This window comes from Oncorhynchus kisutch, linkage group LG30 (genome assembly GCF_002021735.2).
Source record: "Oncorhynchus kisutch isolate 150728-3 linkage group LG30, Okis_V2, whole genome shotgun sequence".
Lineage (NCBI taxonomy): Eukaryota > Metazoa > Chordata > Actinopteri > Salmoniformes > Salmonidae > Oncorhynchus > Oncorhynchus kisutch.
Window position 1 is genome coordinate 5296219 of NC_034203.2, and position 27576 is coordinate 5323794.

Consider the following 27576-nt stretch of genomic DNA (forward strand, 5'->3'; position numbering starts at 1 on the left):
TTGACATAACCCGAAAGGCCGCTCAGCAAGGAAGAAGCCACTGCTCCAAAACCGCCATAAAAAGCCAGACTACGGTTTGCAACTGCACATGGGGACAAAGATTGAACTTCTTAGAGAAATGTCCTCTGGTCTGGTGAAACAAAAATAGAACTGTTTGGTTGTAATGACCATCATTATGTTTGGAGGAGAAAGGGGGAAGCTTGTAAGCCGAAGAATACCATCCCAACCGTGAAGCACGGGAGTGGTAGCATCATGTTGTGGGGGTACTTTGCTGCAGAAGGGACTGGTGCACTTCACAAAATAGATGGCATCATGAGGGAAGAAAATTATGTGGATATATATTGAAGCAATATCTCAAGACATCAGTCAGGAAGTTAAAGCTTGGTCACAAATGGGTCTTCCAAATGGACAATGACCCCAAGCATACTTCCGAAGTTGTTGCAAAATGGCTTAAGGACAACAAAGTCAAGGTATTGGAGTGGCCATCACAAAGCCCTGACCTCAATCCTATAGAAAATCTGTGGGCAGAACTGAAAAAGCATGTGCGAGCAAGGAGGCCTACAAACCTGACTCAGTTACACCAGCTCTATCAGGAGGAATGGGCCAAAATTCACCCAATTTATCGTGGAAGTCTACCTGAAATGTTTGACCCAAGTTAAACAATTTAAAGGCAATATTACCAAATACTAATTGAGCGTATGTAAACTTCTGACCCACTGGGAATGTGATGAAATAAATTAAAGCTGAAATAAATCACATTTCACATTCTTAAAATAAAGTGGTGATCCTAACTGACCTAAGAGAGTGAATTTTTACCAGGATTAAATGTCAGGAATTGTTAAAATGTATTTTGCTAAGGTGTATGTAAACTTGTTTTGTTGTGTAGTGGCTTTGCTGGCATGCATTCCACATTGTTTTGTTTGCCCCATCAAGATTTACATGCTAAAATTGCCACTGGTGGCAAGGAATATGAACTAACAACGCAATTATCACAACACATGGGTTGTAATATGGAGATTTTTTCCTGGTTACCCACACACCACTACTCAAATCAAATCAAATGTATTTGTCACATAGACATGGTTAGCAGATGTTAATGCGAGTGTAGCGAAATGCTTGTGCTTCTAGTTCCGACCACGCAGTAATATCTAACAAGTAAACTAACCTAACAATTTCTCAACAACTATCTTATACACACAAGTGTAAAGGAATGAATAAGAATATGTACATAAAAATACATGAATGAGCGATGACCGAACGGCATAGGCAAGATGCAGTAGATGGTATAGAGTACAGTATATACATATGAGATGAGTAATATAGGGTATATAAACTATATAAAGTGTCATTGTTTAAAGTGGCTAGTGATACATTTATTACATCCATTTTTTTCATTATTAAAGTGGCTAGAGATGAGTCAGTATGTTGGCAGCAGCCACTCACTGTTAGTGATTGCTGTTTAACAGTCTGATGGCCTTGAGATAGAAGCTGTTTTTCAGTCTCTCAACTCGGTCCCCGCGTTGATACACCTGTACGGACCTCGCCTTCTGGATGATAGCGGGGTGAACAGGCGGTGGCTCGGGTGGTTGTTGTCCTTAATGATCTTTTTGGCCTTCCTGTGACATCAGGTGGTGTAGGTGTCCTGGAGGGCAGGTAGTTTGCCCCCGGTGATGCGTTGTGCAGACCTCACTAACCTCTGGAGAGCCTTACGGTTGTGGGCGGAGCAGTTGTCGTACCAGGCGGTGATCTGTGTGGGTGGACCCTTTCAGTTTGTCCGTGATGTATACGCCGAGGAACTTCTCACCTTCTCCACTACTGTCCCGTCGATGTGGATACTGGGCTTCTCCCTCTGCTGTTTCCTGAAGTCAGATCATTTCCTTTGTTTTGTTGACATTGAGTGTGAGGTTATTTTCCTGACACCACACTCCGAGTGCCCTCACCTCCTCCCTGTAGGCGGTCTCGTCGTTGTTGGTAATCAAGCCTACCACTGTAGTGTTGTCTGCAAACTTGATGATTGAGTTGGAGGCGTGCATGGCCACGCAGTCATGGGTGAACAGGGAGTATAGGAGAGGGCTGAGAATGCACCCTTGTGGGACCCCAGTGTTGAGGATCAGCTGGGTGGAGATGTTGTTACCTACCCTCACCACCTGGGGACGGCCTGTCAGGAAGTCCAGGACCCAGTTGCACAGGGCGGGGTCGAGACCCAGGGTCTTGAGCTTAATGACAAGTTTGAAGGGTACTATGGTGTTAAATGCTGAGCTGTAATCGATGAACAGCATTCTTACATAGGTATTCCTCTGGGTTAGGGCAGTGTGCAGATGGGTTAGGGCAGTGTGATTGCGATTGCGTTGTCTCTGGACCTATTGGAGCGGTAAGCAAATTGGAGTGAGTCTAGGGTGTCAGGTAGAGTGGAGGTGATATGGTCTTTGACTAGTCTCTCAAAGCACTTCATGATGACGGAAGTGAGTGCAAAGGGGCTATAGTCATTTAGCTCAGTTACCTTCACTTTTTTTGGGAACAGGATCAATGGTGGCCCTCTTGAAGCATGTGGGAACAGCAGACTGGGATAAGGATCGATTGAATATGTCCGTAAACACACCAGCCAGCTGGTCTGCGCAGGCTCTGAGGACGCAGCTGGGGATGTTTTACTCACATTGACTGCAGTAAAGGAGAGCCCGCAGGTTTTGGTAGCGGGCCGTGTCAGTGGCACTGTATTGTCCTCAAAGCGAGGAAAGAAGTTGTTTCGTTTGTCTGGGAGAAAGACATTGGTGTCCGCTACGGGGCTGGTTTTCCTTTTTGTAGTCCGTGATTGACTGTAGACCATGCCACATACCTCTCGCGTCTGAGCTGTTGAATAGCGACTCTACTTTGTCTCTATACTGACACTTAGCTTGTTTGATTGCCTTACGGAGGGAATAGAATACTGTTTGTATTCGGTCATGTTTCCGGTCACCTTGCCACGATTAAAAGCAGAGGTTTGCGTGAATGCTTTTCCCAGTAGGAGCTCATGTTTTCCCGAGTTCCCAGTTGTCTTCAAGGGGTGGCAGGGTAGCCTAGTGGTTAGAGCGTTGGACTAGTAACCGGAAGGTTGCAAGTTTTCACTTGAGAAATACTGCACCTAACATGTTAGTTAGATGTAAAATTGTGCGACTAAGATCTCCTCTGCAAACCCATACAAATTAATGACAGATTTCTTTAGTTATTTTAGATTAATTCTGACTATTGTCAGGCAGTATACTGGCTACGGCATCTCTGCCGGGGCGGCAGGGTAGCCTAGTGGTTAGAGCATTGGACTAGCAACCAGAAGGTTACAAGCTCAAATCCCTGAGCTGACAAGGTACAAATCTGTAGTTCTGCCCCTGAACAGGCAGCTAACCCACTGTTCCTAGGCCATCATTGAAAATAAGAATTTATTCTTAACTGACTTGCCTAGTTAAATAAAGGTAAAATAAAGATGCACAAATAGGCACTTCCTCAAAACAGTCAGAATGAATGTAACATAACTCAAGAAATATTAATATTGACGTTTTTGCCGAGGAGACTCTAGTCGTGCAAACTTGAATGCCTAATCCCCGACTCAGCCTCCCGAAAAAAGCTTCTCCCAAGCAGGTGTGACACCTACTGCCATTGCCTGTTGCACTGCTGATCCCACCGGGTGATCTGTTCCCTGTCTGCCCGTCTCCCCCTGTCTGAAACTGGTACCCCCCCCCCCCCCCCCCCCCCCCCCTCTCTCACGAGCCTTCGCTTGCCTCCAGCATACATGCACATACACTATTATTTATTTATTTTATCTCAAACTTTTATAGCCTACAGGATTCAGAGAGAGCTACTCTCTCAAGTTATCTTTTTGGGTCGAGTGACTCTTTGAACTTACAATGGCTAGCCCCAAGTCACTTAATTTTTTTCTTGCGCTCTATGCTATTTGCCCCGTGACTCTTGCGTGCTTTGTTGACTATGAACTTACTCATTTACCCAACCGTGGGACAGACTATGTTTGTCCCCACAACTCAGGACTCTGACTCTCTATTGGTTACACAGACTTTTGGCCTCCCATCCTATTCTAACCACCTTTCACTGGCTTTGTATTCATATTGCCTAATGAAACTGCTGTACAATATGATCTGGTTACCACCTGATGCACATTCAAATAGCATACAAAATCAACACTGCAGAGCTATGCCTGTCCTTTGCCATGCCCTGAAAAATTACTGCTGATGATATCTGGCCCATTTCTGTTACTAACCCCAATTCTGACTTGTGCTCTGATTTATGCTTCACTGATTTCTGCTCTCGTAAAAGCCTGGGTTTTCTTTACATTAACACTAGAAGCTTATTAACAAAAATTTATCAATTGAAAGTGTGGGTTCACAACTCCAATCCAGATGTGTTGGTCATTACTGAGACGTGGTTAAGAAAGAGTGTTTTGAACACTGATTTGAACCTTTCTGGTTAAAACCTTTTTCAGCAAGACAGATCTTCCAAAGGTGGGGGAGTGGCAATCTTTACCAAGGATCACCTTCAGTGCTCGGTTGTCTCCAAACAATTTATGTATGCTGATCACCTTCAGTGCTCGTATGTCCCCAAACAATTTGATTTGCTGGTTTTAAGCATTAAACGTTCAAATTTTGCTTTGTTGACTGTTGTTGGGTGTTATCATCCTCCATCAGCACCTGCCTGTACCCTACCTGCCCCAAGCTCTCTCCTGGCACCTTACACTAAGTCTGAATTTGTGACCGTGATCACTGTTTTACAGCCTGTGTTCGTAATGGCTGCTCAGTTAATTAAACGACCTGTCCTGATTTGTCATAGACGCTTGCTAAAAAACTTTAATGAGCAAGCCTTCCTTCATGACCTGGCCTGTGTAAATTGGTATAGAATCAGCTTGATCCCCTCTGTCGAAGACGCTTGGACCTTCTTTTTTAATATTTTCAGTGGTATTGTAAACAAACACACCCCTATAAAGAAAATGAAAATGATAAACAGGTTCAGCCCCTGGTTCGACCTTGATCTGGCTGAGTTACACCACCTCAAGAATTCCATTTGGTGAAAGGCTCAGCACACGCACACTCAGGCTGACTGGCTCTCATTCAGGCAAATGAGAAATAAGTGCACTCAGAATATCCAGAGGGCCATAGTTAGTTACTTTAAGGAGCAGTTCTCTCTCTGTGGGTCTAACCCCAGGAAGTTCTGGAAAACGGTTAAAGACCTGGAAAATAAACCCCCTCCTCACAGCTGCCCATGTCCCTTAATGTTGAGGATGTGGTTGTTACTGACAAGGAGCACATGGCTGAACTCTTTAATCACCACTTCATTAAGCCAGGATTCCTATTTGACTCAGCCATGCCTCCTTGCCCGTCCAACATTTCCTCATCTCCCAGCCCTTCTAATGCGACTAGCCCGAATGCTCCTCCCTCCTTTCCCCCTGCCCCGCTACAAAGTTTCTCTCTGCAGGCGGTCATTGAGTCCGAGATGCTAAAGGAGCTCCTAAAACTTGACCCCCAAAAAACATCTGGGTCAGATGGTTTAGATCCTTTCTTCTTTAAGTTTGCTGCCCCTATCATCACCAAGCCTATCTCTGACCTTTTTAACCTGTCTCTCCTTTCTGGGGAGGTTCCCATTGCTTGGAAGGCAGCCACAGTGCATAATTTATTTAAAAGGGGAGATCAAGCTGATCCTAACTGTTATACGGTAATTTATGTTTTGCCCTGTTTATCAAAAGTGATGGAAAAACTTGGCAATAATCAACTGACTGGTTTTCTTAATGTCTATAGTATGCTCTCTGGTATGCAATCTGGTTTCCACTCAGGTTATGGACTCAGGTCACTGCAACCTTGAAGGTCCTAAATGATGACACCATTGCCCATGATTCTAAGCAATATTGTGCTGGTATTTTTGTTGACTTGGCTAATACTTTTGATACGGTAGACCATTCCATTCTTGTGGGCATTGTGAGTATTGAGTATTCGTGTCTCTGAGGGGTCTTTGGCCTGGTTTGCTAACTACCTCTCTCAAAGAGTGCAGGGTATAAAGTCAGAACATCTGCTGTCTCAGCCACTGACTGTCCCCAAGAGAGTACACCAAGGCTCGATCCTAGGCCCCATGCACTTCTCAATTTACATCAAAACATCTCTCATACATTTACAGTGGGGCAAAAAAGTATTTAGTCAGCCACCAATTGTGCAAGTTCTCCCACTTAAAAATATGAGAGAGGCCTGTAATTTTCATCATAGGTACACTTCAACTATGACAGACAAAATGAGGAAAAAATTCAGAAAATCACATTGTAGGATTTTTTATGAATTTATTTGCAAATTGTGGTGGAAAATAAGTAATAAGTCATAGTTGAAGTGTACCTATGATGAAAATTACAGGCCTCTCTCATCTTTTTAAGTGTGAGAACTTGCACAATTGGTGGCTGACTAAATACTTTTTTGCCCCACTGTATATGCAGATGATACAGTCTTATACTCAACTTACCCCTCCTCAGATTTTGTGTTAAACTCTCTACAACAAAGCTTTCTTGGTGTCCAACAAGCTTTCTCTGCCCTTAACCTTGTTCTGAACAACTCCAAAACTAAGGTCATGTGGTTCAGAAAGAAAAATGCCCCTCTTCTCACAGGTGTGATTATTACCTCTGAGGGTTTACAGCTTGAGGTAGTCACCTCATACAAGTACTTGGGAGTAAGGCTAGACGGTACACTGTCCTTCTCTCAGCACATATCCAAGCTGCAAGCTAAGGTTATATCTGGACTTGGTTTCTTCTATCATAATCGCTCCTCTTTCACCCCAGCTGTCAAACGAACCCTGATTCAGATGACCATCTGATCATCAGATCACCATGCTATGGAGACTTAATTTATAGATAGACAGGTAAGGGTGCTCTCGAGCGTCGAGGTGTTCTTTACCATTCGGCCATCAGATCTGCCACCCTTGTTCCTTCTAGGACACATCACTGCGCTCTATACTCCTCTGTAAACTGGTCATCTCTGTATACCCGTTGCAAGACCCACTGGTTGATGCTTATCTATAAAACCCTCTTAGGCCTCACTCCCCACTCTCTGAGATACCTACTGCAACCCTCATCCTCCACATACAACACCCATTCTGCCAGTCACATTCTGTTAAAGGTCCCCACACATCACTGGGTCGCTCTTCTTTTCAGTTCGCTTCAGGTAGAGACTGGAACGAGCCGCAACAAACACTCAAACTGGACAGTTTTATCTCCATCTCTTCATTCAAAGACTCAATCATGGACAGTCTTAATGACACTTGTGGCTGCTTCACGTGATGTATTGTTTTCTCTATCTTCTTGCCCTTTGTGCCCTTTGTGCTGTTGTCTGTGCCCAATAATGTTTTTACCATGTTATGTCCTGCTACCATATTGTGTTGTTGCCATGATGTGTCGTCACCTTCGGTCTCTCTATATGTAGTGTTGTCTCTTGTCATGATGTTTGTCCTATATTTTTATTTAATTTATATTTATTTTTAATCACATTTTGGTAGGTCGTCATTAAAAATAAATACAATAATGTGTGCTTTGTCCAATATATATATTTTATTATTCCCAATCCCAAAAGGAGGCCTTTTGCCTTTTGATAGGCTGTCATTGTAAATAAGAATTGTTTTTTTTAACTGACTTGCCTTGTTAAATAAAGATGATAAAAATTAAATACAAATAAATACGAGGACGCCTTTACGTGTAGATGATGCAACCGGACCTGATTCCTACAGTCCAGTAGGTGGCGGTAATGCACCTTTGAAGTTGGTTGCTAGGAGCCAATAAACTTCATAGAAGAAGAATTCCTCATTGGCGTCGCCCTGTGCTGAAAGGTGTGCTTCATGGCGGTGGCAGTTTCTGCGGTAAATAAATCGAATAGCATTGTTTTTCGATTATATTTTACACCAATGGTCAAACTCTGATGGTTAAAAGGGATTATTGACCAAATTTTGAACAGCTCATCGTTGAATGCGTACAGTACAAGCTTGTCCTGCACTCATCCTGTTCCCTTATTCAGTTGGCTAACGTTAGATGGCTAGCTAGTTAGTTTGTTAACCCAGCCTGACACTGGCTCGTTAGTTAGCCATTACAAACACAAGCGCTATTTAGCTCGCTAACGTTACTATCGAGTAAATGTGAATTGAGTACCGTTGGTTAGCTAGATAGCAAAGAGCGGGATTTATAGACCTAGCTAACTATGAAGCTAACGTTCGTTCGCTAGGTACTAACCAACGAACTTGCATCTTTCGATAATAGTAGTTAACTCACGTTAGATAGTTACTAGTAGTACCGTCACTCGCGAAACTGGGTAGGCGCCAACTAGCTAGCTCTCCAAGTCGGCTGGATGTAGTTAACTAGCTACCTAACTAGTCAATACAGCCTGTCATAGCTGAGGTGAACGAGTGACGTTAGTAGCTAGGGAGGTCGAACGATCAGCCTGCTACACATACCCTGGCGACTGACGCTCTGATATAGAGCTCCTGGTTAAATTGTGTTTATGAGCCTTTCTCCATGGTTAAAGTAGGTAGAAAGATGTGTTGAGTTACTATGACATTTCATTATATTACGCTAGTGTCCCTATGGTGGACAGGAAGTGTTACAACGTTTGACTGACGTTATCAACACACAAGAACAGGAAATACACTTCTTTACTTCCGATTGGTGATGTTAGTATCACGTTTATAGTCATGACGAACTCAAAATTCCATTGCTTAAAACGGATCAATAACTTTGGTTTTAGTACCAGTGTTTTTGTCATACACGCCCGTCTGTATTGGGACTTAACGTAACTCATTCTCAGACCACTGTGGCTAGGAAATAAAATCGGCCGCTCATCCCGTAAATCTCTGGCCTCATGAATTTGAGGGTTAAACTATCATTCAAAGGAAATGTGGTCGCTATTTAGAAACTGGTGTAAGATGGTGATTGGTTGAAATTATCCTGTGAAAACGGTTTCCTTTTCCGTATTGACCATAATTTTCTCACAGATATAAGTTGATAAATGGCTACATACAACAGGTTGTCATTTATCAACACACATGTAGTGTGTCCAAGTTCATTGAGGTTTGTCTGTTAGAACATAGCTTCTCGAACTTGTCCCCCCCCCCCCCCCCCCCAGATGTTTTTTCCCCCCTAGCACTACACAGCTGATTTCAAATGATCAGAGCTTGATGAAGAGTTGGTCATTTAAATCAGCTGTGTAGTGGGCCCAGGATCACGTTTGGGAGATGCTGTGTTAGAAGAGTGCGAATGATTTCAATACAATATCAATGAGAGTGATTCATTTGCATGCGCTATTGATTACAGTAGAACAGGGAAAATTGACTTTTTGGTCCACCAGTCACTGTGGCAGTTAAATTTTAAAATCTACAAGTCACTCAGATTTTTTACCAGCCAAAATATATATTTTCCCTGCTCAAATTACACCAACAAAAAAAGATGAGCATGCTTTGTAATGTTTCTAAAACAATACATGTATTACTAGTAAGAAGTAATGTGGTATATTGTTTAATTGCATTTTTTGTGACCTGAGTCTTTTAACCAAAATATCACAGATGAGACACATGTTTGCCTGCCCCTTTAAGGGCACAATGTTAACCTGACTAGTCATGTTAATTGTGAGATTGAGTATGCGTTGTCTTCTCTTTGCGAGCAGTTGAAACTCAAACATAGTTTTGTTCACAAGCAAGATCATTTTTCTATGTAAATAGCTGAGAAACACAAGGACAAAGTCTCACTTCAGTAGACTTTCCTTTCAAGTAAATTAGACCAACTTTTATACCTGTGCGCTTCAAAAAATGAAACTTTCTCTCAGCTCTTCATATGCACACAGCCCCCAGCCAGGCAGTGTTGCAGCGTGAGGTGGAATAGGCTATATAGGATTCATCGTTCTTTGACTTTGTGCAATTAATTTACCAGCTATGAAACAAAATGGCAGAAATACTTTGAAAACTGCTACTGCAGCATTTGACTATAAATGTGGGGCCATACTTGACTATTTTCGTTCATAAATGTGAGTGAAATGGTGCCCTGAACATCCGCCAACGTACCCACCACTGCCAAAATCTACCTGCATTTGGCTGGTTAATTTTAGGCCCTTCAGTAGAACAAGCTAATCAATCACGCTTGGTAAATAATGGTGCGTGTGCAGTTTAGAAGGTACTAATTTAGTGTGAAACGTTCGTAGGGAGTAACATTTATGTTTTGGTCTTCAAAATATCACAACTTATTTCAGCATATTGATTATGAATTTGGACATCTAAAACTGGTGTTTTGACACTTGGCCATAAATCAAAAAGTCAGGAAGCAGCAACAGTATAATTTTCAGTGTATGTTTTAGGAATTTAAATATGAATGGTACTTACATTTTATACAGGATTTTACATTATTAGGTAAAAACTACAGAATGAGCTGCAAAATACAAAAAAAAACTTTAAGTACTTAAGTAGTTTTAAGTACTTTACACCACTGCTCAATTGAGATAATTTCCACACTGCCACGTAGGGCTGCACGATACGGGCAAATAATCTAGGACTTATTTTTAACCAAATGTTTCAATTGCGATTTATGTATTGCCACACACACACTGGAAAACACAGCAATCATTTTCTTCTCAAAATGGCACAGATAATTCTGGGCGGTCAGCGACTTTTATAGAGAGACCGCCCAGAATTATCTGTGCCATTTTGAGAAGAAAATGATTGCTGTGTTTTCCAGTGTGTGTGTGGCAATACATAGATTTGAGAGTCAAACTAACACTCAAGTAACAGCCAACCCTTGTCAGCGTTAATATCCTATGCCAGGTCATGATTCGTTGAAGTCCAAAAATTGAAAAAGTGGTTTGTTCCGGTCAGCGACTTTTATAGAGAGACCGCCCAGAATTATCTGTGCCATTTTGAGAAGAAAATGATTGCTGTGTTTTCCAGTGTGTGTGGCAAAATTAACAGTACAAAACCAAAGAAATGTATCTATTTTTAGCAGCTGATCTTGACGTTGTGTTGACCATAAACTTCTATACTAACATCACCGATCTGAGGTTAAAAGGATGTGTAATTCCCCCCAATTCGATATGTTCAAAATGTCAGCATGTGTAGTGTAGTAACACATACTGTCCACATCATGGAAAGTAGCATAAGGTAGTGCCTTCAGAAAGTATTCATAACCTTTGATTTATTCCACATTTTGTTGTTACAGCCTAAATTGAAAAGGGATTAAAAAATATTCTCACCCATCTGCATGCAATACCCCATAATGACAAAGTGAAAACATGTTTTTAGTATTAAATACAGAAATGTATCATTTACACAAATATTCACACTCCTGAGTCAATACTGTCTAGAAGCACCTTTGGCAGCAATTACAGCCGAGAGTCTTTCTTAAGCGCTTTCCACAACTGGTTTGTGCAACCGTTGCCCATTATTCTATTCAAAGTTCTTTAAGCTCTGTCAAATTGGTTCTTGATCATTGATAGACAACCATTTTCAGGTCTTGCCATCGACTTTCAAGTGGATTTTAGTAAAAACTTTAAACTTTGCCACTCAGGAACATTCGCTGTCTTCTTGGTAAGCATCTCCAGTGTAGATTTGGCATTGTGTCTTAGGTTATTGTCTTGCTGTCTCCCAGGTTTTTCTCTAGGATTTTGCCTGTGCTTAGCTCCATGCCGTACTTATCTTCAAAAACTCCCTAGTACTTAACGATTACAAGCGTACCCATAACAGAATGTAGCCACCACTGTGCTTGAAAATATGGAGAGTGGTACTCGGTAATGTGTTGTATTGGATTTGCCCCAAACATAACACTGTGTATTCAGGACAAAAAGTTATTTGCTTTGGCAATTTTTTTGCAGCATGTTTTGGAATATTTTAATTATGTACAGGCTTCCTTCTTGTCACAGTCAATTAGGTTAGTATTGTGGAGAAACTGATGTTCATAATTCATCATTCGTTTTCTACCACAGCCCTTAAACTAACTGTTTTCAAGTCACCATTTGGATGGAGTTTTTGGCTTCCATGGTGACACCCAGGGTTGGGAAAACACTTTTTGATCCACCAGCCACTGTGGCAGGTAGATAAAAAATAAATAAATCGACCAGTCACTTTTTACCAAACAAAATATTATTTGCTCCATAATTACACCAAAAATCACAAAAAAACATGAGCATGCTTTCAAATTCTTCAAAAACAATAAATGTATTAATAGTAAGAAGTAGTGGGGTATATTGTTTAATTTGTGACCGGCGTCTTTTAACCAATGTATGTTAAAATAAATAATTTAGATCCAATAATAAAAACAGAATAAGTTCTACAACTGAATATCAGGAATCAACAAAGTGCATGGCCTGCCACAAAATGCTGAGTGATACGGCTTATTTATTTTTTTAGTTCAGAGCTCTGTCTGTGCTTGCGTTTTTTACAAGGAGGACATGATGTGCTCCTAAGTAGAAACGAGCGCACAAATAAACTAGGAGAACAATGACAAAGTTCATGAAGAAAAGTTTTTGGGAGTGATTCATGTGCAATCAAGAATCCCTTTAAGGGATGGGTCATTACCGTGGTAACTTGGGCACTCACTTCTCTGTGATTTAAAAATATCTCGTACTGCGTTGTCTTCCTAGCAGCAGATAATTGCATCAATCTCAAACGAACATTGAAAAACAACCTAGCATGTGAACAAAACCATATAACTGGCCATGAAACAGGAGGACAAAGGCACACTTTAGTAACCGTTCCTGTCAATTCGTCTAACCATTAACCCTGCTCCATCTTGTGGACGGGCTGCGCCACTATATATTTATGTACTGTTATCTACATTGTAGAATAATAGTGAAGACGTCAACACTGAAATAACACGTGAAATCATGTAGTAACCAAAAAAAGTGTTAAACAAATGAAGATATATTTTTTGAAAGTTTATTCAACTGCAGTAGCAAAAACCAACAAGAGCTATGATGAAACTGGCTCTCATCAGGAGCGCCACAAGAAAAGAAGACCCAGAGTTACCTCTGCTGCAGAGGATACGTTCATTAGAGTTACCAGCCTCAGAAATTGCAGCCCAAATAAATGCTTCACAGAGTTCAAGTAACAGACATATCTCAACATCAACTGTTCAGAGTAGACTGTGTGAATCAGGCCTTCATTGTTGAATTGGTGCAAAGAAACCACTACTAAAGGACACTAAGAAGAAGAGACTTGCGTGGGCCAGGAAACTCGAGCAATGGACATTAAACCGGTAGAAATCTGTCCTTTGGTCTCATCAGTCAAAATGTGAGATTTTTGGTTCCAACTGCTTTCTTTGTGAGACGCAGAGAAGGTGATTCGATGATCTCCGCATATGTGGTTCCCACCGTGATAGTGTGGGGGTGCTTTGCTGGTGACACTGTCTGTGATTTATTTAGAATCCAAGGCACACTTAACCAGCATGGCTACCACAGCATTCTGCAGTGGTAGCCATGCAGTAGCCATGGTAGCCATTCTGCAGCCATCCCATCTGGTTTGCGCTTAGTGGGACTATCATTTGTTTCACAATAGGACAATGACCTCCGCATATATTGGAACTCCTTCAAGACTGTTGGAAAAATATTGCAGGTGAAGCTGGCTGAGATTGCCAAGAGTGTGCAAAGCTGTCTCAAGGCAGAGGGTGGCTACTTTGAAGAATCTGATTGAACACTTTTTTTAGTTACTACATGATTCCATATGTGATATTTCATAGTTTTGATGTCTTCACTATTATTCTACAATGTAGAAACTAGTAAAAAATAAAGAAAACCCTTGAATGTGTAGGTGTGTACAACCTTTTGTCTGGTTCTGTATATATTTTTTTACTAATTTGTTATTATTTAAAGCCAGGCAACACAACCTTAAAGGGTATTTTCTAGTTGTTGATCGCAGGAAATGGAACTTACAGGTGTTAAAAAATGCAAAACTCTCTGAACACTAAGTATAAGACTTTGGGGGAGGGGGAATTTTGCTGAGCAAACATGGACTTTTTTTAAGGTGGTCATACTATGGATACATTAGCTGTTTGATTTGGAATTTTAGGGCCCCTTGAGGTATCAAAAAAATGATTAAAAAAAATATATATACACTGCTCAAAAAAAAAACACTTAAACAACACAATGTAACTCCAAGTCAATCACACTTCTGTGAAATCAAACTGTCCACTTAGGAAGCAACACTGATTGATAATAAATGTCACATGCTGTTGTGCAAATGGAATAGACAACAGGTGGAAATTATAGGCAATTAGCAAGATACCCCCAATGAAGGAGTGGTTCTGCAGTTTGTGACCACAGACCACTTCTCAGTTCCTATGCTTCCTGGCTGATGTTTTGGTCACTTTTGAATGCTGGCGGTGCTTTCACTCTAGTGGTAGCATGAGACTGAGTCTACAGCCCACACAAGTGGCTCAGGTAGTGCAGCTCATCCAGGATGGAACATCAATGCGAGCTGTGGCAAGAAGGTTTGCTGTGTCTGTCAGCGTAGTGTCCAGAGCATGGAGGCGCTACCAGGAGACAGGCCAGTACATCAGGAGACGTGGAGGAGGCCGTAGGAGGGCAGCAGGACTGCTACCTCTGCCTTTGTGCAAGGAGGAGCACTGCCAGAGCCCTGCAAAATGACCTCCAGCAGGCCACAAATGTGCATGTGTCTGCTCAAACGGTCAGAAACGGACTCCAATGAGGGTGGTATGAGGCCCCGACGTCCACAGGTGGGGGTTGTGCTTACACCGGCATTTGCCAGAGAACACCAAGATTGGCAAATTCGCCACTGGCGCCCTGTGCTCTTCACAGATGAAAGCAGGTTCACACTGAGCACATGTGACAGATGTGACAGTCGAGACACCGTGGAGAACGTTCTGCTGCCTGCAACATCCTCCAGCATGAGCGGTTTTGCAGTGGGTCAGTCATGGTGTGGGGTGGGATTTCTTTGGGGGCCGCACAGCCCTCCGTGTGCTCGCCAGAGGTAGCCTGACTGCCATTAGGTACCGAGATGAGATCATCAGACCCCTTGTGAGACCATATGCTGGTGCGGTTGGCCCTGGGTTCCTCCTAATGCAAGACAATGCTAGACCTCATGTGGCTGGAGTGTGTCAGCAGTTCCTGCAAGAGGAAGGCATTGATGCTATGGACTGGCCCGCCCGTTCCCCAGACCTGAATACAATTGAGCACATCTGGGATATCATGTCTTGCTCCATCCACCAACAGATTGCACCACAGACTGTCCAGGAGTTGGCGGATGCTTTAGTCCAGGTCTGGGAGGAGATCCCTCAGGAGACCATCCGCCACCTCATCAGGAGCATGCCCAGGCATTGTAGGGAGGTCATACAGGCACGTGGAGGCCACACACACTACTGAGCCTCATTTTGACTTGTTTTAAGGACATTACATCAAAGTTGGATCAGCCTGTAGTGTGGTTTTCCACTTTAATTTTGAGTGTGACTCCAAATCCAGACCTCCATGGGTTGATAAATTTGATTTCCATTGATAATATTTTTGTGATTTTGTTGTCAGCACATTCAACTATGTAAAGAAAAGTATTTCATAAGAATATTTCATTCATTCATTCAGATCTAGGATGTGTTATTTTAAGTGTTCCCTTTATTTTTTTGAGCAGTGAATATTGATTTGGCCTTTACTACTAAAGCCCATAGAAATGCATTGAATAACACATTCATCAATGGCAAAAAGGACAGTAAAAATATATATATTAAGAAACAAGGTTTTGAAGTGTCTGTCCTATTAAAAAAATGAAGGAAATACACTACATGACCAAAAGTATGTGGACACCAGCTCATCGGGTCATCTCATTCCAGTTGAAGTACTGGAACACCTTGAAAATCAGACATTTCCTCAAGTTGATACTTGAAAGAGCTTGAAATAAAATGAGTGGAGAACAGAAAATGATCAAATATGAAAAATATTAGAATAATGTATTGGTCATGTGAATACATTTCCAGGCGGACTACAAGGCGAGATCGCTCATTCCACCCACACTGCCACTCAGCCAGGCAGGGACAGAACGGTTTGATCAGGCACTGCCAAACGTCACATGGATAGCTAAAATACAGAGAAAATGTAGATTTAATCCTGCCTGGCAGGATATTGATGTTTATGAATGGGTTTTGCCAGACCCAACCAGGGAGGTAGTGGAGGGTAAACACACTTAAACGCTGTTTACGCACCGTTTTATTTTGTTAATTATTGTTTACCCATTTATTGCATTCCCAGCGTTTGATCAATGCTCAGAAGGCTTCTTGATCTGAGTTCTAATTGCGCCAGCCTCTGCGAACAAGTGGAATCGTGAATGATTTGTGTGTGCTCGTTATGTTCGTCTGTTCCTCCGGATTTGCCGTGTTAGCTGCGCATTCATTCACCACTCTGTCCAATGGGAAACTTTCCCCACGACATAGGCGGAGAGGTGAAATGAGCTACTTCAGTCCAGACCTACAGTGGCAAGTAGCAAAGACGCCGTTGACGGTGGGAATTCTTTTAACATCCCTTGACTCCTGCGGTGTCAGCAGACATTCCCCCAAACAACCCCCCCCGACTCTCGGAGAATGAGTGTTGATGTTTCAGTCAGATATCTAGCTAGCTAGGTAGCTCAAGGGCTCTGGCTCTTAGCCAGGTAACTAGCTATAACTAGCTGACTAGAAGGATGATGACTGAAATTAAGTTAGCTATAATCAAAATACCTTTTCTTTATAGAGAGTAGTGAGACATACAGTGTTGAGTCAGGCTGCAATGGAGGCAAAGGAGATACACAGAGACAGGAAGCATTGAAACAAGCAGGGAGAGAGGTTAGTTGTACAGTGGTTCCAAAACTGGGGTCCGGGACCCATGTGAGGTCCTCTAAAATGTTAATAGGGTCCCCTGAGAGTCTTTAATCTTATTAAACACAGATTTTTTCTCTTCAACTGGGTATAGAATACCACATTTTAGTCAACTAAGGGACGTTTACACTTTCAGAATTGTTTTTCATGTAATTGTGTTGTGACATCCAGAGGGATGACAAATTGAGTGAAATACAGTATAAAGACAATTTAATATGTACACAGAACAAAAATATGAACGCAACATGCAACAATTTCAAAGATTTAGCTGAGTTACAGGTCATATAAGGAAATCAGTCAACATCATCAGTCCTGACTTACCACTCATGTATGTCGTAAATAAAGAGTGAAACGTATTATTGAGGAGAACTTGTAAGGTAGTGATGAATAGTAAGTCAGTTTTTCCCCCCATGAAGTTATGGTGATATACTGCCGTCTGTTAGCGACTAGAAACAATTACATAATAGGAACTATTACAAATGAATGGTTATTAAATAAATATTAGTGCTTGAAAAAGTACTTGAAAGTCCTTGAATTTGACTTGCCACTGTCTGTTTGAAGCCTGTATGGAGTTGGTCCCCTTTGCTGCTGTAACAGCCTCCACTCTTCTGGGAAGGCTTTCGACTAGATGTTGGAACATTGCTGCAGCGATTTTCTTCCATTCAGCTACTGGAGCATTAGTGAGGTCAGGCACTGATGTTGGGCGATTAGGCCTGGCTCGGAGTCACTGTTCCAATTCATCCCAAGTGTTTGCTGGGGTTGAGGTCAGGGCTCTGTGCAGGTCAATCAAGTTCTTCAACACCGATATGGACATAACATTTCTGTATGGACCTCGCTTTGTGCACTGGGGCATTGTCATGCTGAAACAAGAAAGGGCCTTCCCCAAACGGTTGCCACAAAGTTGGAAGCACAGAATCGTCTAGAATGTCACTTTATGCTGAAGCGTAAAGATTTTCTTCACTGGAACAAAGGGGCCTAGCCTGAACCATGAAAAACAGCCCCAGACCATATCTTCTCCACCAAACTTTACAGTTGGCACTATGGATTGGGGAAAGTAGCGTTATCCTGGCATCTGCCAAACTCAGATTTGTCCGTTGGACTGCCATATGGTGAATTATGATTCATCACTACAGAGAACGTGTTTCCACTGCTTCAGAGTCCAGCCGACACTTGGCATTGTGCATGGTGATCTTAGACTTGTGTGTGGCTGCTCGGCATTCGAAACCCATTTCATGAAGCTCCCGACAAACAGTTCTTGTGCTGACGTTGCTTCCATAGGCAGTTTGGAACTTGGTAGTGAGCGTTGCAACCGAGGACAGACGATTTTTACACGCTTCAGCACTCAGTGCTCCCGTTCTGTGTGCTTGTGTGGCCTACCACTTCGCGGCTGAGCCTCTGTTGCTCCTAGATGTTTCCACTTCACAATAACAGCACTTGCAGTTGACTGGGGTAGCTCTAGCAGGGTAGAATTGATCAATTATTTGCCACGGTTATAGTACGTCAACCGTTAACCTCTTAGAGCTACTACCCCCCCTACTTTTTTCAATTTCCGCCTGAAGACAAGGATATGCATATTTTTGGTACCATTTGAAAGAAAACACTCTGAAGTTTGTGTAAATGTGAATTGAATGTAGGAGAATATAACACAATAGATCTGGTTTAGATAATAAAATGAAAAAAAATGTTTTTTCTTTTTGTTGTATCATCATTAAAATGAACAAGATAAAACAAACATTCAGATAGGATGATGGGGACAATTTCAGTGAAAAACATGAGGGCAACAGTACTTGTGCAAAGTTTCAGAATGATAACTTCTAAAGCGTGTGCTTACATGACATTTATCATGAAGTCACCCAGGTGTCCCACACAAGTAGCCCAAATGTACCCAAGTGGCCAAATTGGTGAAGTTATTCATTTTGAATGTAATAACTATATACAAAATACCAAAAAATACTATTTTATATTATTAATTTCAAACAACGGCATTAGCATGAGAAGAACTTACCAGTCCAAAACGATGTCCTCTCCGTTCAAAAACTATTCCTCCGTTTGGGGAATCGCTAAATGAATCGTCCTTGATCAATTTCTTCTATAATTGTGTGTACATCTGTATATCTAGTTATACTGATTGAAAAATAAACAGCTGAATATGCGCTTTACCAAAACAATGCTGTGCGCAACATGCGTTGCTCCTTCCGGTATGAATCGTCAATGGCGAATGAACCTCTTTACGCCGGAGTTTACTACATGGGTTGGTCTTCCAACACATAAACATTACATATTGCCGTTTACCTCAGCTCATTGGCTATCTACCCAGCTAGATTTCAAGACGATCAGTGGTCATTGGGTTAAAATACAGTCAATCAACGAAACAGCGGGCAAATCATTGGTGCACAATGATGTCATTACTTGTTGTCTTCAAATCGGTTTCTTTCAGTCAATACGAAATGACCCAAACAAACCAGTTGATTGCAATGAAACCAAACATGACTGGAAAAGTCATGTTCTGTGTGTGTATTTACCTCGAATGTGTCGTCGAAAATGGAATGAGACGGAATTCACGACACAAGCGGTTCAAAAAATGTTTCGTGTTAGGCTATAAAAGTGGATTTTATCAAACAAAAAAACATTCGTGTATAACAAGGAGCATTGAGATTGGAAACAGAGGAAGATCGTCAAAGGTAAACTATTTATTTTATTGCAGTTTGATTTTGTTGCACCTGTGCTGGTTGAATTTTTTATATTTTTTATGGGGCTCTATCCCCAGATAATCGCATCGTATTCTTTCGCAGTAAATCCTTTTTTAAATCTGACAACGCAGTTGGATTAGCAAGATTCTAGGCTTTCGAAACATGTGAGACACTTGTATTTTCATGAATGTTTAATGTAGCGATCACCGTATGTTGTCGAATTTCATCCCGCACGGGTTCCGTGCGCAGAGAGGTCAAGTTGGAAAAATGGCAGAGAAAGGCAAGCGACTGACGCGAACAGCTTGCTGCTGTGGTTTTAACTCAGTGGTTCCCAACCTTTTTAGTTTACTGCACCACCAATTGAATTTTGCTCTGCCGTAAGTCCCCCAGGATATACTCCATGTGCATTTTACCAGTAGACCTATGATCTCATGAGTCTTTTTAAGTACACCCCGTTGATAGGCCAGGTACCCCCAAGGGGTATAGTACGCCTGGTTGGGAACCATTGTTTTAGCTGACCCAATATTACAAAGTAGCGATTGGTGCTTTGGAGACATGCTGAAGTATGGACTGACTGCTGGGAACATGTCTACAACTTCCTCAACAAGCTGTCAAACTATCCAGGGCTCTATTACCTTTCTCACAAGTTGTAGGTGAACACAAAGAAATATAGTGTGCCTTTTTAAATCATGTCCAATCAATTGAATTTACCACATGTAATCAATTTCAGTCTTACAGCAAAGGGTCTGAAAACTTATGTAAATAAGGTATTTCAGTTTTTTATTTTTAATACATTTCTTGAGCATCCTTGATTGGAGTCCACCTGTGCTAAATTCAATTGATTGGACATGATTTGGAAAGGCACACACCTGTCTAAGGTCCCTCAGTTGACAGTGCATGTCAGAGCAAAAACCAAGCCATGATGTTGAAGGAATTTTCCCCTAGACAATTCATTATGGGCTATTGTGTTTTATATTTGATTAAAAAAGGTATCATATTTAATCAATTTTAGAATAAGGCTGTAACTTAACAAAATGTGGATGAAGTCAAGCGGTCTGAATACTTTCCCAATGCACTGTACTTGCACATTTTTTGGTGGAATTAGTTGTTCTACAACTTTCCCACTGTGTCAGATTATGTGTCTGTGTTTTCCCCAGTGCCCGTGTTTCGTAGCGAGTGAGTCATGCAAAAGACCGGTTGCGAGAGACGATGCTCGCGAATGGCTTTTGAATTTTGGAATATTGAGTGTCAGTTAGGACGTCGAGTGTGCATTGTCTCACTGCTCATTGTGGTGCATCCCTCTGGAGTTCATAAATGCCAAGTTAGTTTTTGTTCTGTGTTGTTGTCAATAGGCACGCACTGTAAAATGATGCACACTTATTGGGGTGATGGCACTCAGTCCCCCACATAGGCTATTGAAAGAAGTGGCCACGCTTCTTCTTTTGGAAGACATTGTTATATTTTGTTAACATCATGTTTTCTTTAATCCTGTTATTCTTAGACTACACTAAATGTCTGAACCAAATATTTGTGTCAATTTTTTTTCCCGTTACAAAACCACACTGCAGGTTTATCTAAATTGTCTATACTGTTCCTCTGTGTCATTTTACCACCACAGTGTAATGATGAGCACGTTTTGTTTCAGAGCAAGCTCAAAATAGTCGCATCTTCTCAATTGTACCTGCATATTTGATAAACGGCTACTTGTCTCTCAAACCTAGGTCATGTATGCTAAATGGTGCAAAAGGCTTAATTTGCATTCTATTGTTACAAAACCAGCACAGTAGGAGATAGTGGATATAATTATAACTTGTAAGTTAACTGCATTCATTATGGAGCCTTCCACTTGGGAGTCTCGGATCATATTTGAGTTTGGGGGTAGCGGTTGGTCATACGTAGTTAGCTTGTTTGTACTTGTTAGTTCAACCATCTTGGTCTTTTCTGAGTAGAGATTTGCAGAGATTTGATTTGGATGTTTCCGGCAGAGATTTGTAGTGGGTGTTTCCTCCCTGTCATCATAACCATACACTTGTGTGCCTGCAGGGAGGCGAGGCTCTGATGATGGAGAATGGACAGAGCACCGCCTCAAAGCTCGGCCTGCCGCCTCTCACCCCTGAGCAGCAGGAGGCACTGCAGAAGGTAAGGCCCCCTAGAACGGTTTTATTCCTGAGATTTTCACAAAAGCGAGAGGCCAACAGTGCAGACGTGGTATAGTCACAGACTGCAGTATTATTTTTTTCTGCTGAAGGAGTGGGGCAGTCACTCCTCACGTATTTTTTTGTTAATTGGATTGAACTGAAACGGGGAAGAAATATGGAGGAGAGAGTGTGCTTTAATGACAGTGCCCTATATAAAAGCAGGAAAATTGTCTGTAGTTTAACATGACATCTTTTGGATGGTAGACTATTTCATGATAACAATAATGGAATAATGAAGTCTAACCTCAACTTGACATTATTTCCCTTTACAAATATATGAACCATCAATTATACATCTTATTTAGGAGACTATTTCCCTTTATAAATATGTTATATGAACCATCAATTATACATATTATTTAGGAGACCTGGGGCTATCATTACAAAAAGTCATGCTTGATGCTTTTGTGCAGTTTTCAACTGAATTGGTTAAGTGAATAGCTCAATTGATGTTGATCAGTGTCACACATTGTATGACATTACTTATAATTTCTGTTCAGAGCACAGTAAAAAAAAAATATATATATATATATATATATATATTTGACTCATTGACTGAACGTGTTAGCCCAGCCTATCAATATCAAAGCGACAAACCAAAGATATACACATCAGGGTTTCCGTTAGCAAAATCTGGCGCTGGACAACGTGATTTTAATTTACCGGACATACAAATGCATTGGGTGTTTACTAGAGGTCGACCGAGTATGATTTTTCAACGCCGATACCGATTTATTGGAGGACCAAAAAAAAGCAGATACAGATTTGTATTTATTTATTTGTAATAATGACAATTACAACAATACTGATTGAACACTTATTTTAACTTAATATAATACACCAATAAAATCAATTTAGCCTCAAATAAATAATGAACCATGTTCAATTTGGTTTAAATAATGCAAAAACAAAGTGTTGGAGAAGAAAGTAAAAGTGCAATATGTGCCATGTAAGAAAGCTAACGTTTAAGTTCCTTGCTCAGAACATGAGAACATATGAAAGCTGGTGATTCCTTTTAACATGAGTCTCTTCAATATTCCCAGGTAAGAAGTTTTAGTTTGTCGTTATTATAGGAATTATAGGACTATTTCTCTCTATACGATTTGTATTTCATATGCCTTTGACTATTGGATGTTCTTATAGGCACTTTAGTATTGCCAGTGTAACAGTATAGCTTCCATCCCTCTCCTCGCCGCTACCTGGGCTCGAACCAGGAACACATCGACAACAGCCATCCCCGAAGCAGCGTTACTCATGCAGAGCAAGGGGAACAACTACTCCAAGTCTCAGAGCGAGTGACGTTTGAAACGCTATTAGCGCGCACCCCACTAACTAGCTAGCCATTTCTCATCAGTTACACCAGCCTAATCTCGGGATTTGATAGGCTTGAAGTCATTAACAGCTCAATGCTTGAAGCACAGGGAAGAGCTGCTTTCAAAACGCACGCAAGTGATGTTTGAATGAATGCTTACGAGCCCGCTGGTGCCTACCATCGCTCAGTCAGACTGCTCTATCAAATATCAAATCATAGACTTAATTATAACATAATAACACACAGAAATACAAGCCTTAGTTTCCGGATTCGACCATATTAATGACCTATCATTTCGAAAAAAAAATGTTTATTCTTTCAGTGAAATACGGAACCTTTCTGTATTTTATCTAATGGGTGGCATCCATTAGTCTAAATATTCCTGTTACATTGTACAACCTTCAATGTTATGTCATAATTACGTAAAATTTTGGCAAATTAGTTCGCAATGAGCCAGACGGCCCAAACTGTTGCATATACTCTGACTCTGTGTGCAATGAACGCAAGAAAAGTGACGCAATTAAACCTGGTTAATATTGCCTGCTAACCTTTCTTTTAGCAAAATATGCAGGTTTAAAAATATATACTTCTGTGTATTGATTTTAAGAAAGGCATTGATGTTTATGGTTAGGTACACGTTGGAGCAACGACAGCCCTTTTTCGCCAAAGCGCACCGCATCGATTATATGCAATGCAGGACATGCTAGATAAACTAGTAATATCATCAACCATGTGTAGTTATAACTAGTGATTATGATTGATTGTTTTTTATAAGATAAGTTTAATGCTAGCTAGCAACTTACCTTGGCTTCTTGCTGCAGTCGTGTAACAGGCAGGCTCCTCGTGAGGCAGGTGGTTAGAGCGTTAGACTAGTTAACCGTAAGGTTGCAAGATTGAATCCCTGAGCTGACAAGGTAAAAATCTGTCGTTCTGCCCCTGAACAAGGCAGTTAACCCACCGTTCCTAGGCCGTCATTGAAAATAAGAATGTGTTCTTAACTGACTTGCCTCGTTAATAACTTCTTGACGCTACCCATCCCTGTCGCGGGATCATTTTCATCAGCAACCGCTGAATAGCATAGCAGTCAAATAATAATATTACAAAAAAATATTCATATTCATGAAATCACAAGTGCAATATTGCAAAACACAGCTTAGCCTTTTGTTAATCCACCTGTCGTCTCAGATTTTGAAATTATGCTTTACTGCGAAAGCAAGCCAAGCGTTTGTGTAAGTTTATCGATAGCCTAGCATAGCATTATGTACACTTAGCATCAGGAAGCTTGGTCACGAAAATCAGAAAAGCAATCAAATGAACCATTTACCTTTGATCTTCGGATGTTTTCACTCACGAGACTCCCAGTTAAACAACAAATGTTCCTTTTGTTCCATAAAGATTATTTTTATACCCAAAATACCTCCGTTTGTTTGTCGCGTTATGTTCAGAAATCCACAGGAAAGAGCGGTCACGACAACGCAGACGGAAATTCCAAATAGTCTCCATAATGTCCACAGAAACATGTCAAACGTTTTTTATAATCATTCCTCAAGTAGTTTTTAAAATATATATTCGATAATATATCAACCGAGTGTGTAGGTTTTTCAATAACAGCGGGAGGAACAATGGCGGCTTCACGCTGTAGTGCAAAAACTCACCTATCCACTTACGCAATGTGATCTTTCATGCTCATTTTTCAAAATAAAAGCCTGAAACTATGTCTAAAGACTGACACCTTAGGGAAGCCAGAGAAAATTGAATCTGGTTGATATCCCTTTAAATGGAGGATAGGCATGCAAAGGAACAGAAGGGTTTCAAAATAAGAGGCACTTCCTGATTGGATTTTCCTCAGGGTTTCGCCTGCAATATCAGTTCTGTTTTACTCACAGACAATGTTTTGACAGTTTTGGAAACTTTAGTGTTTTCTATCCTAATCTGTCAATTGTATGCATATTATAGGATCTGGTCCTGAGAAATAGGCGTTTACTTTGGGAACGTTATTTTTCCAAACATAAAAATTGTGTCCCCTAGCTTCAAGAGGTTAAATAAAGTTGGAAAAAAATACAAATCGGCAAAATCGCCGTCCAGAAATACCGATTTCCGATTATTATGAAAACTTGAAATCGGACCTAATTAATCGGCCATTCCGATTAATTGGTCGACCTCTAGTAGGTACCGCATTAGGGCGTCCACCCACTGTTCTCAAAATCACATTTAGATTATTGTCATTTATCTTATCAGAATAGAAATTAGCCTGTAAAGTTCTAATAAATTATACCAGCATGACAGTTTTTATTGAAAAGGAAAACATTGCCTGTCTTCATCCCTGCTATAAATCTTAAGAGTATAATTTTAAAAAAGAAATGAACTTTTAGCCTAGAATAAGTCACCTGCACGGTAAACAACTTCAAAATATAATATTTGTATAATGTAATTTGCGGAAGACCTGTCCTGTAGACTATTTGTATGAAATGTGTTAATAAATAACAAAACATGGCTGTTTTCAAATACAACCTAGGTCCCTCTAATGTAATTTAGCCTAGGCATTAACATTTTAATTAGGCCAATAACTAACATAACATTTCTGTCTACATGGCTGTCTGGCCGGTCATGTTAGAAGGGACCCAGCTTTTTTCAAATTTGACTTTTCCTAGTAGGTTAGGATAATTAGGTTAAGGTTAGGAAAAGGGTTAGGGTTAGCAAAATTGCTCAAATAAATGCAAAATGTATCTTTTGATGTTAGTTTGACAAAATATGGATTAAAGATTATGTACACACTGACAATATACATGTCTCTGCGCCCTAACAATGGGAGTCATTGTCCACAAAGTGGCACAGAGGGCTGTCTAGCTCCCGCCTTCCTTTCTTTGGAATGGTGGATACACCTCATTATTGTAATTGTTTTTTGAATATTTGATAAGGGTTGTTGACTTCAACTGCCTGTATTCAATGGAGAGAGAATCTATTCTGCTAGCGTCATGCAATGAATATGTGTAGTGTTAGGTTCTAATTCCCAGAGTAAAAACTCAATGGACACTATGAAAGCTCAAACCAAGTTTTTTCTTCCCTGAGGGTCAATACAGTTGCATTAGACAAAGACATGGTTAGAATAGTTGTTTTATACTGTATCTGACCCACTTTGGGTGGAGTCTGTTTACATTACATCTTTATTGCTAGGTAGGAAACAAAGTGATACGGGAATACATTTTTCTTCTCCCTTAACGTGACCTGACCTGTCCTCAACCCCCTTCTTCACGAATCCATGGCTCTCCCCTCATCAATGCCTGCCACATGTAATCGCTTACCCTACACTCAGTACATTTCAAGCTTAGTTGCACCCACCATATACCTTCTTCCTACAGATAACCATTAACCTCTGGTGTAGACCCTAGACTACGGCACCCCTCAGGTCTCTAATGATTAATAACATTTAAAGTTCAGAAATCCAGTCCTATCAATAGCCATCTCGAGACAACTCCAATATAAAGTAATTTTTCCAAAGTTGCCGAGAGGTCACATGTCCTACTTATATCAGTAACAACTTAAGCATTATGAAACTTTTATTAGATCAAATTAGCCAGACATTTTTTTGTTGTTGACCAAATTCGACGTTCATAGACCTCGATGCAAAAACTCCTTGTTTGGCTGTCTAAACAAAGCAAAAACTCCACCTGCTGGAGGGAGACAGATTTTTTTGCCGAATTGGGTCTCTCTTCCTTTTCCTCTCTGGCTGGATCCCTTCTAGCCATAACCGGGCCGGCCGGTCCCACTACCCATTCCCATTGTGATTTAGCACCACAGCAGTGGAAAGAGGACACTCTAGGTGGCCACAAAATGAACAAACTATAAAATTGATGTTGGACAATCAAATTCGATATGTAAATAAACAAAATTAGTTACGGCTGGTTCATTGAGAGAGAGCTTATTTTACCATGCTTCTGTGAAACGAGGCCCGCTTCATGCATTTATGAAAACACTTGTTTCCAACGCTCAAATTATGTATTTTTACAGTTCTACTGAATGATGTTAATAAATGTTATGTTTTTTAATTTGAACTATTGTGGGGTTGTGACTCGAGTCGTGTGATTTATACGTGGCTTATTGATACAACTGTTTCCTACTATAGGTAGTTGGCTGCCTAGTGATGACAACATTGTAACTCTCCAATCTGAATAGTTGGCAATGATGTTTCGTTTCCAAGTGCTACTGAATAACCTCAACTGTTATGCACCAATTGCTCATGATACAAATCATTACTCTAGTCCAGTGATTCCCAAACTATTATAGTCCCGTACCCCTTCAAACATTCAACCTCCAGCTGCATACCCCCTCTAGCACCAGGGTCAGAGCACTCTCAAATGTTGTTTTTGCCATCATTGTAAGCCTGCCACACACACTATGATACATTTATTAAACATAAGAATGAGTGTGAGTTTTTGTCACAACCCGGCTCGTGGGAAGTGACAGAGCTCTTATAGGACCAGGGCACAAATAATAATCAATAATTTGGTTCTTTATTTAGCCATCTTACATATAAAACCTTATGTTCATAAAAAA

At 40.9% G+C, this 27576-nt stretch overlaps 1 protein-coding gene across 1 annotated transcript in view; it reads left to right on the plus strand.

The window, feature by feature from the left end:
• The first annotated feature begins 7732 nt into the window (after nucleotides 1-7732).
• Nucleotides 7733-27576, plus strand: part of puf60a (poly-U binding splicing factor a) — an 86249-nt gene continuing 66405 nt past the window's right edge. Inside the window, exons 1-2 of the mRNA XM_020466649.2 lie at nucleotides 7733-7860; nucleotides 21556-21651. Coding sequence (XP_020322238.1) covers nucleotides 7840-7860; nucleotides 21556-21651 — 117 coding nt within the window. The 5' untranslated portion in view covers nucleotides 7733-7839. The remainder of the gene's footprint in view (nucleotides 7861-21555; nucleotides 21652-27576) is intronic.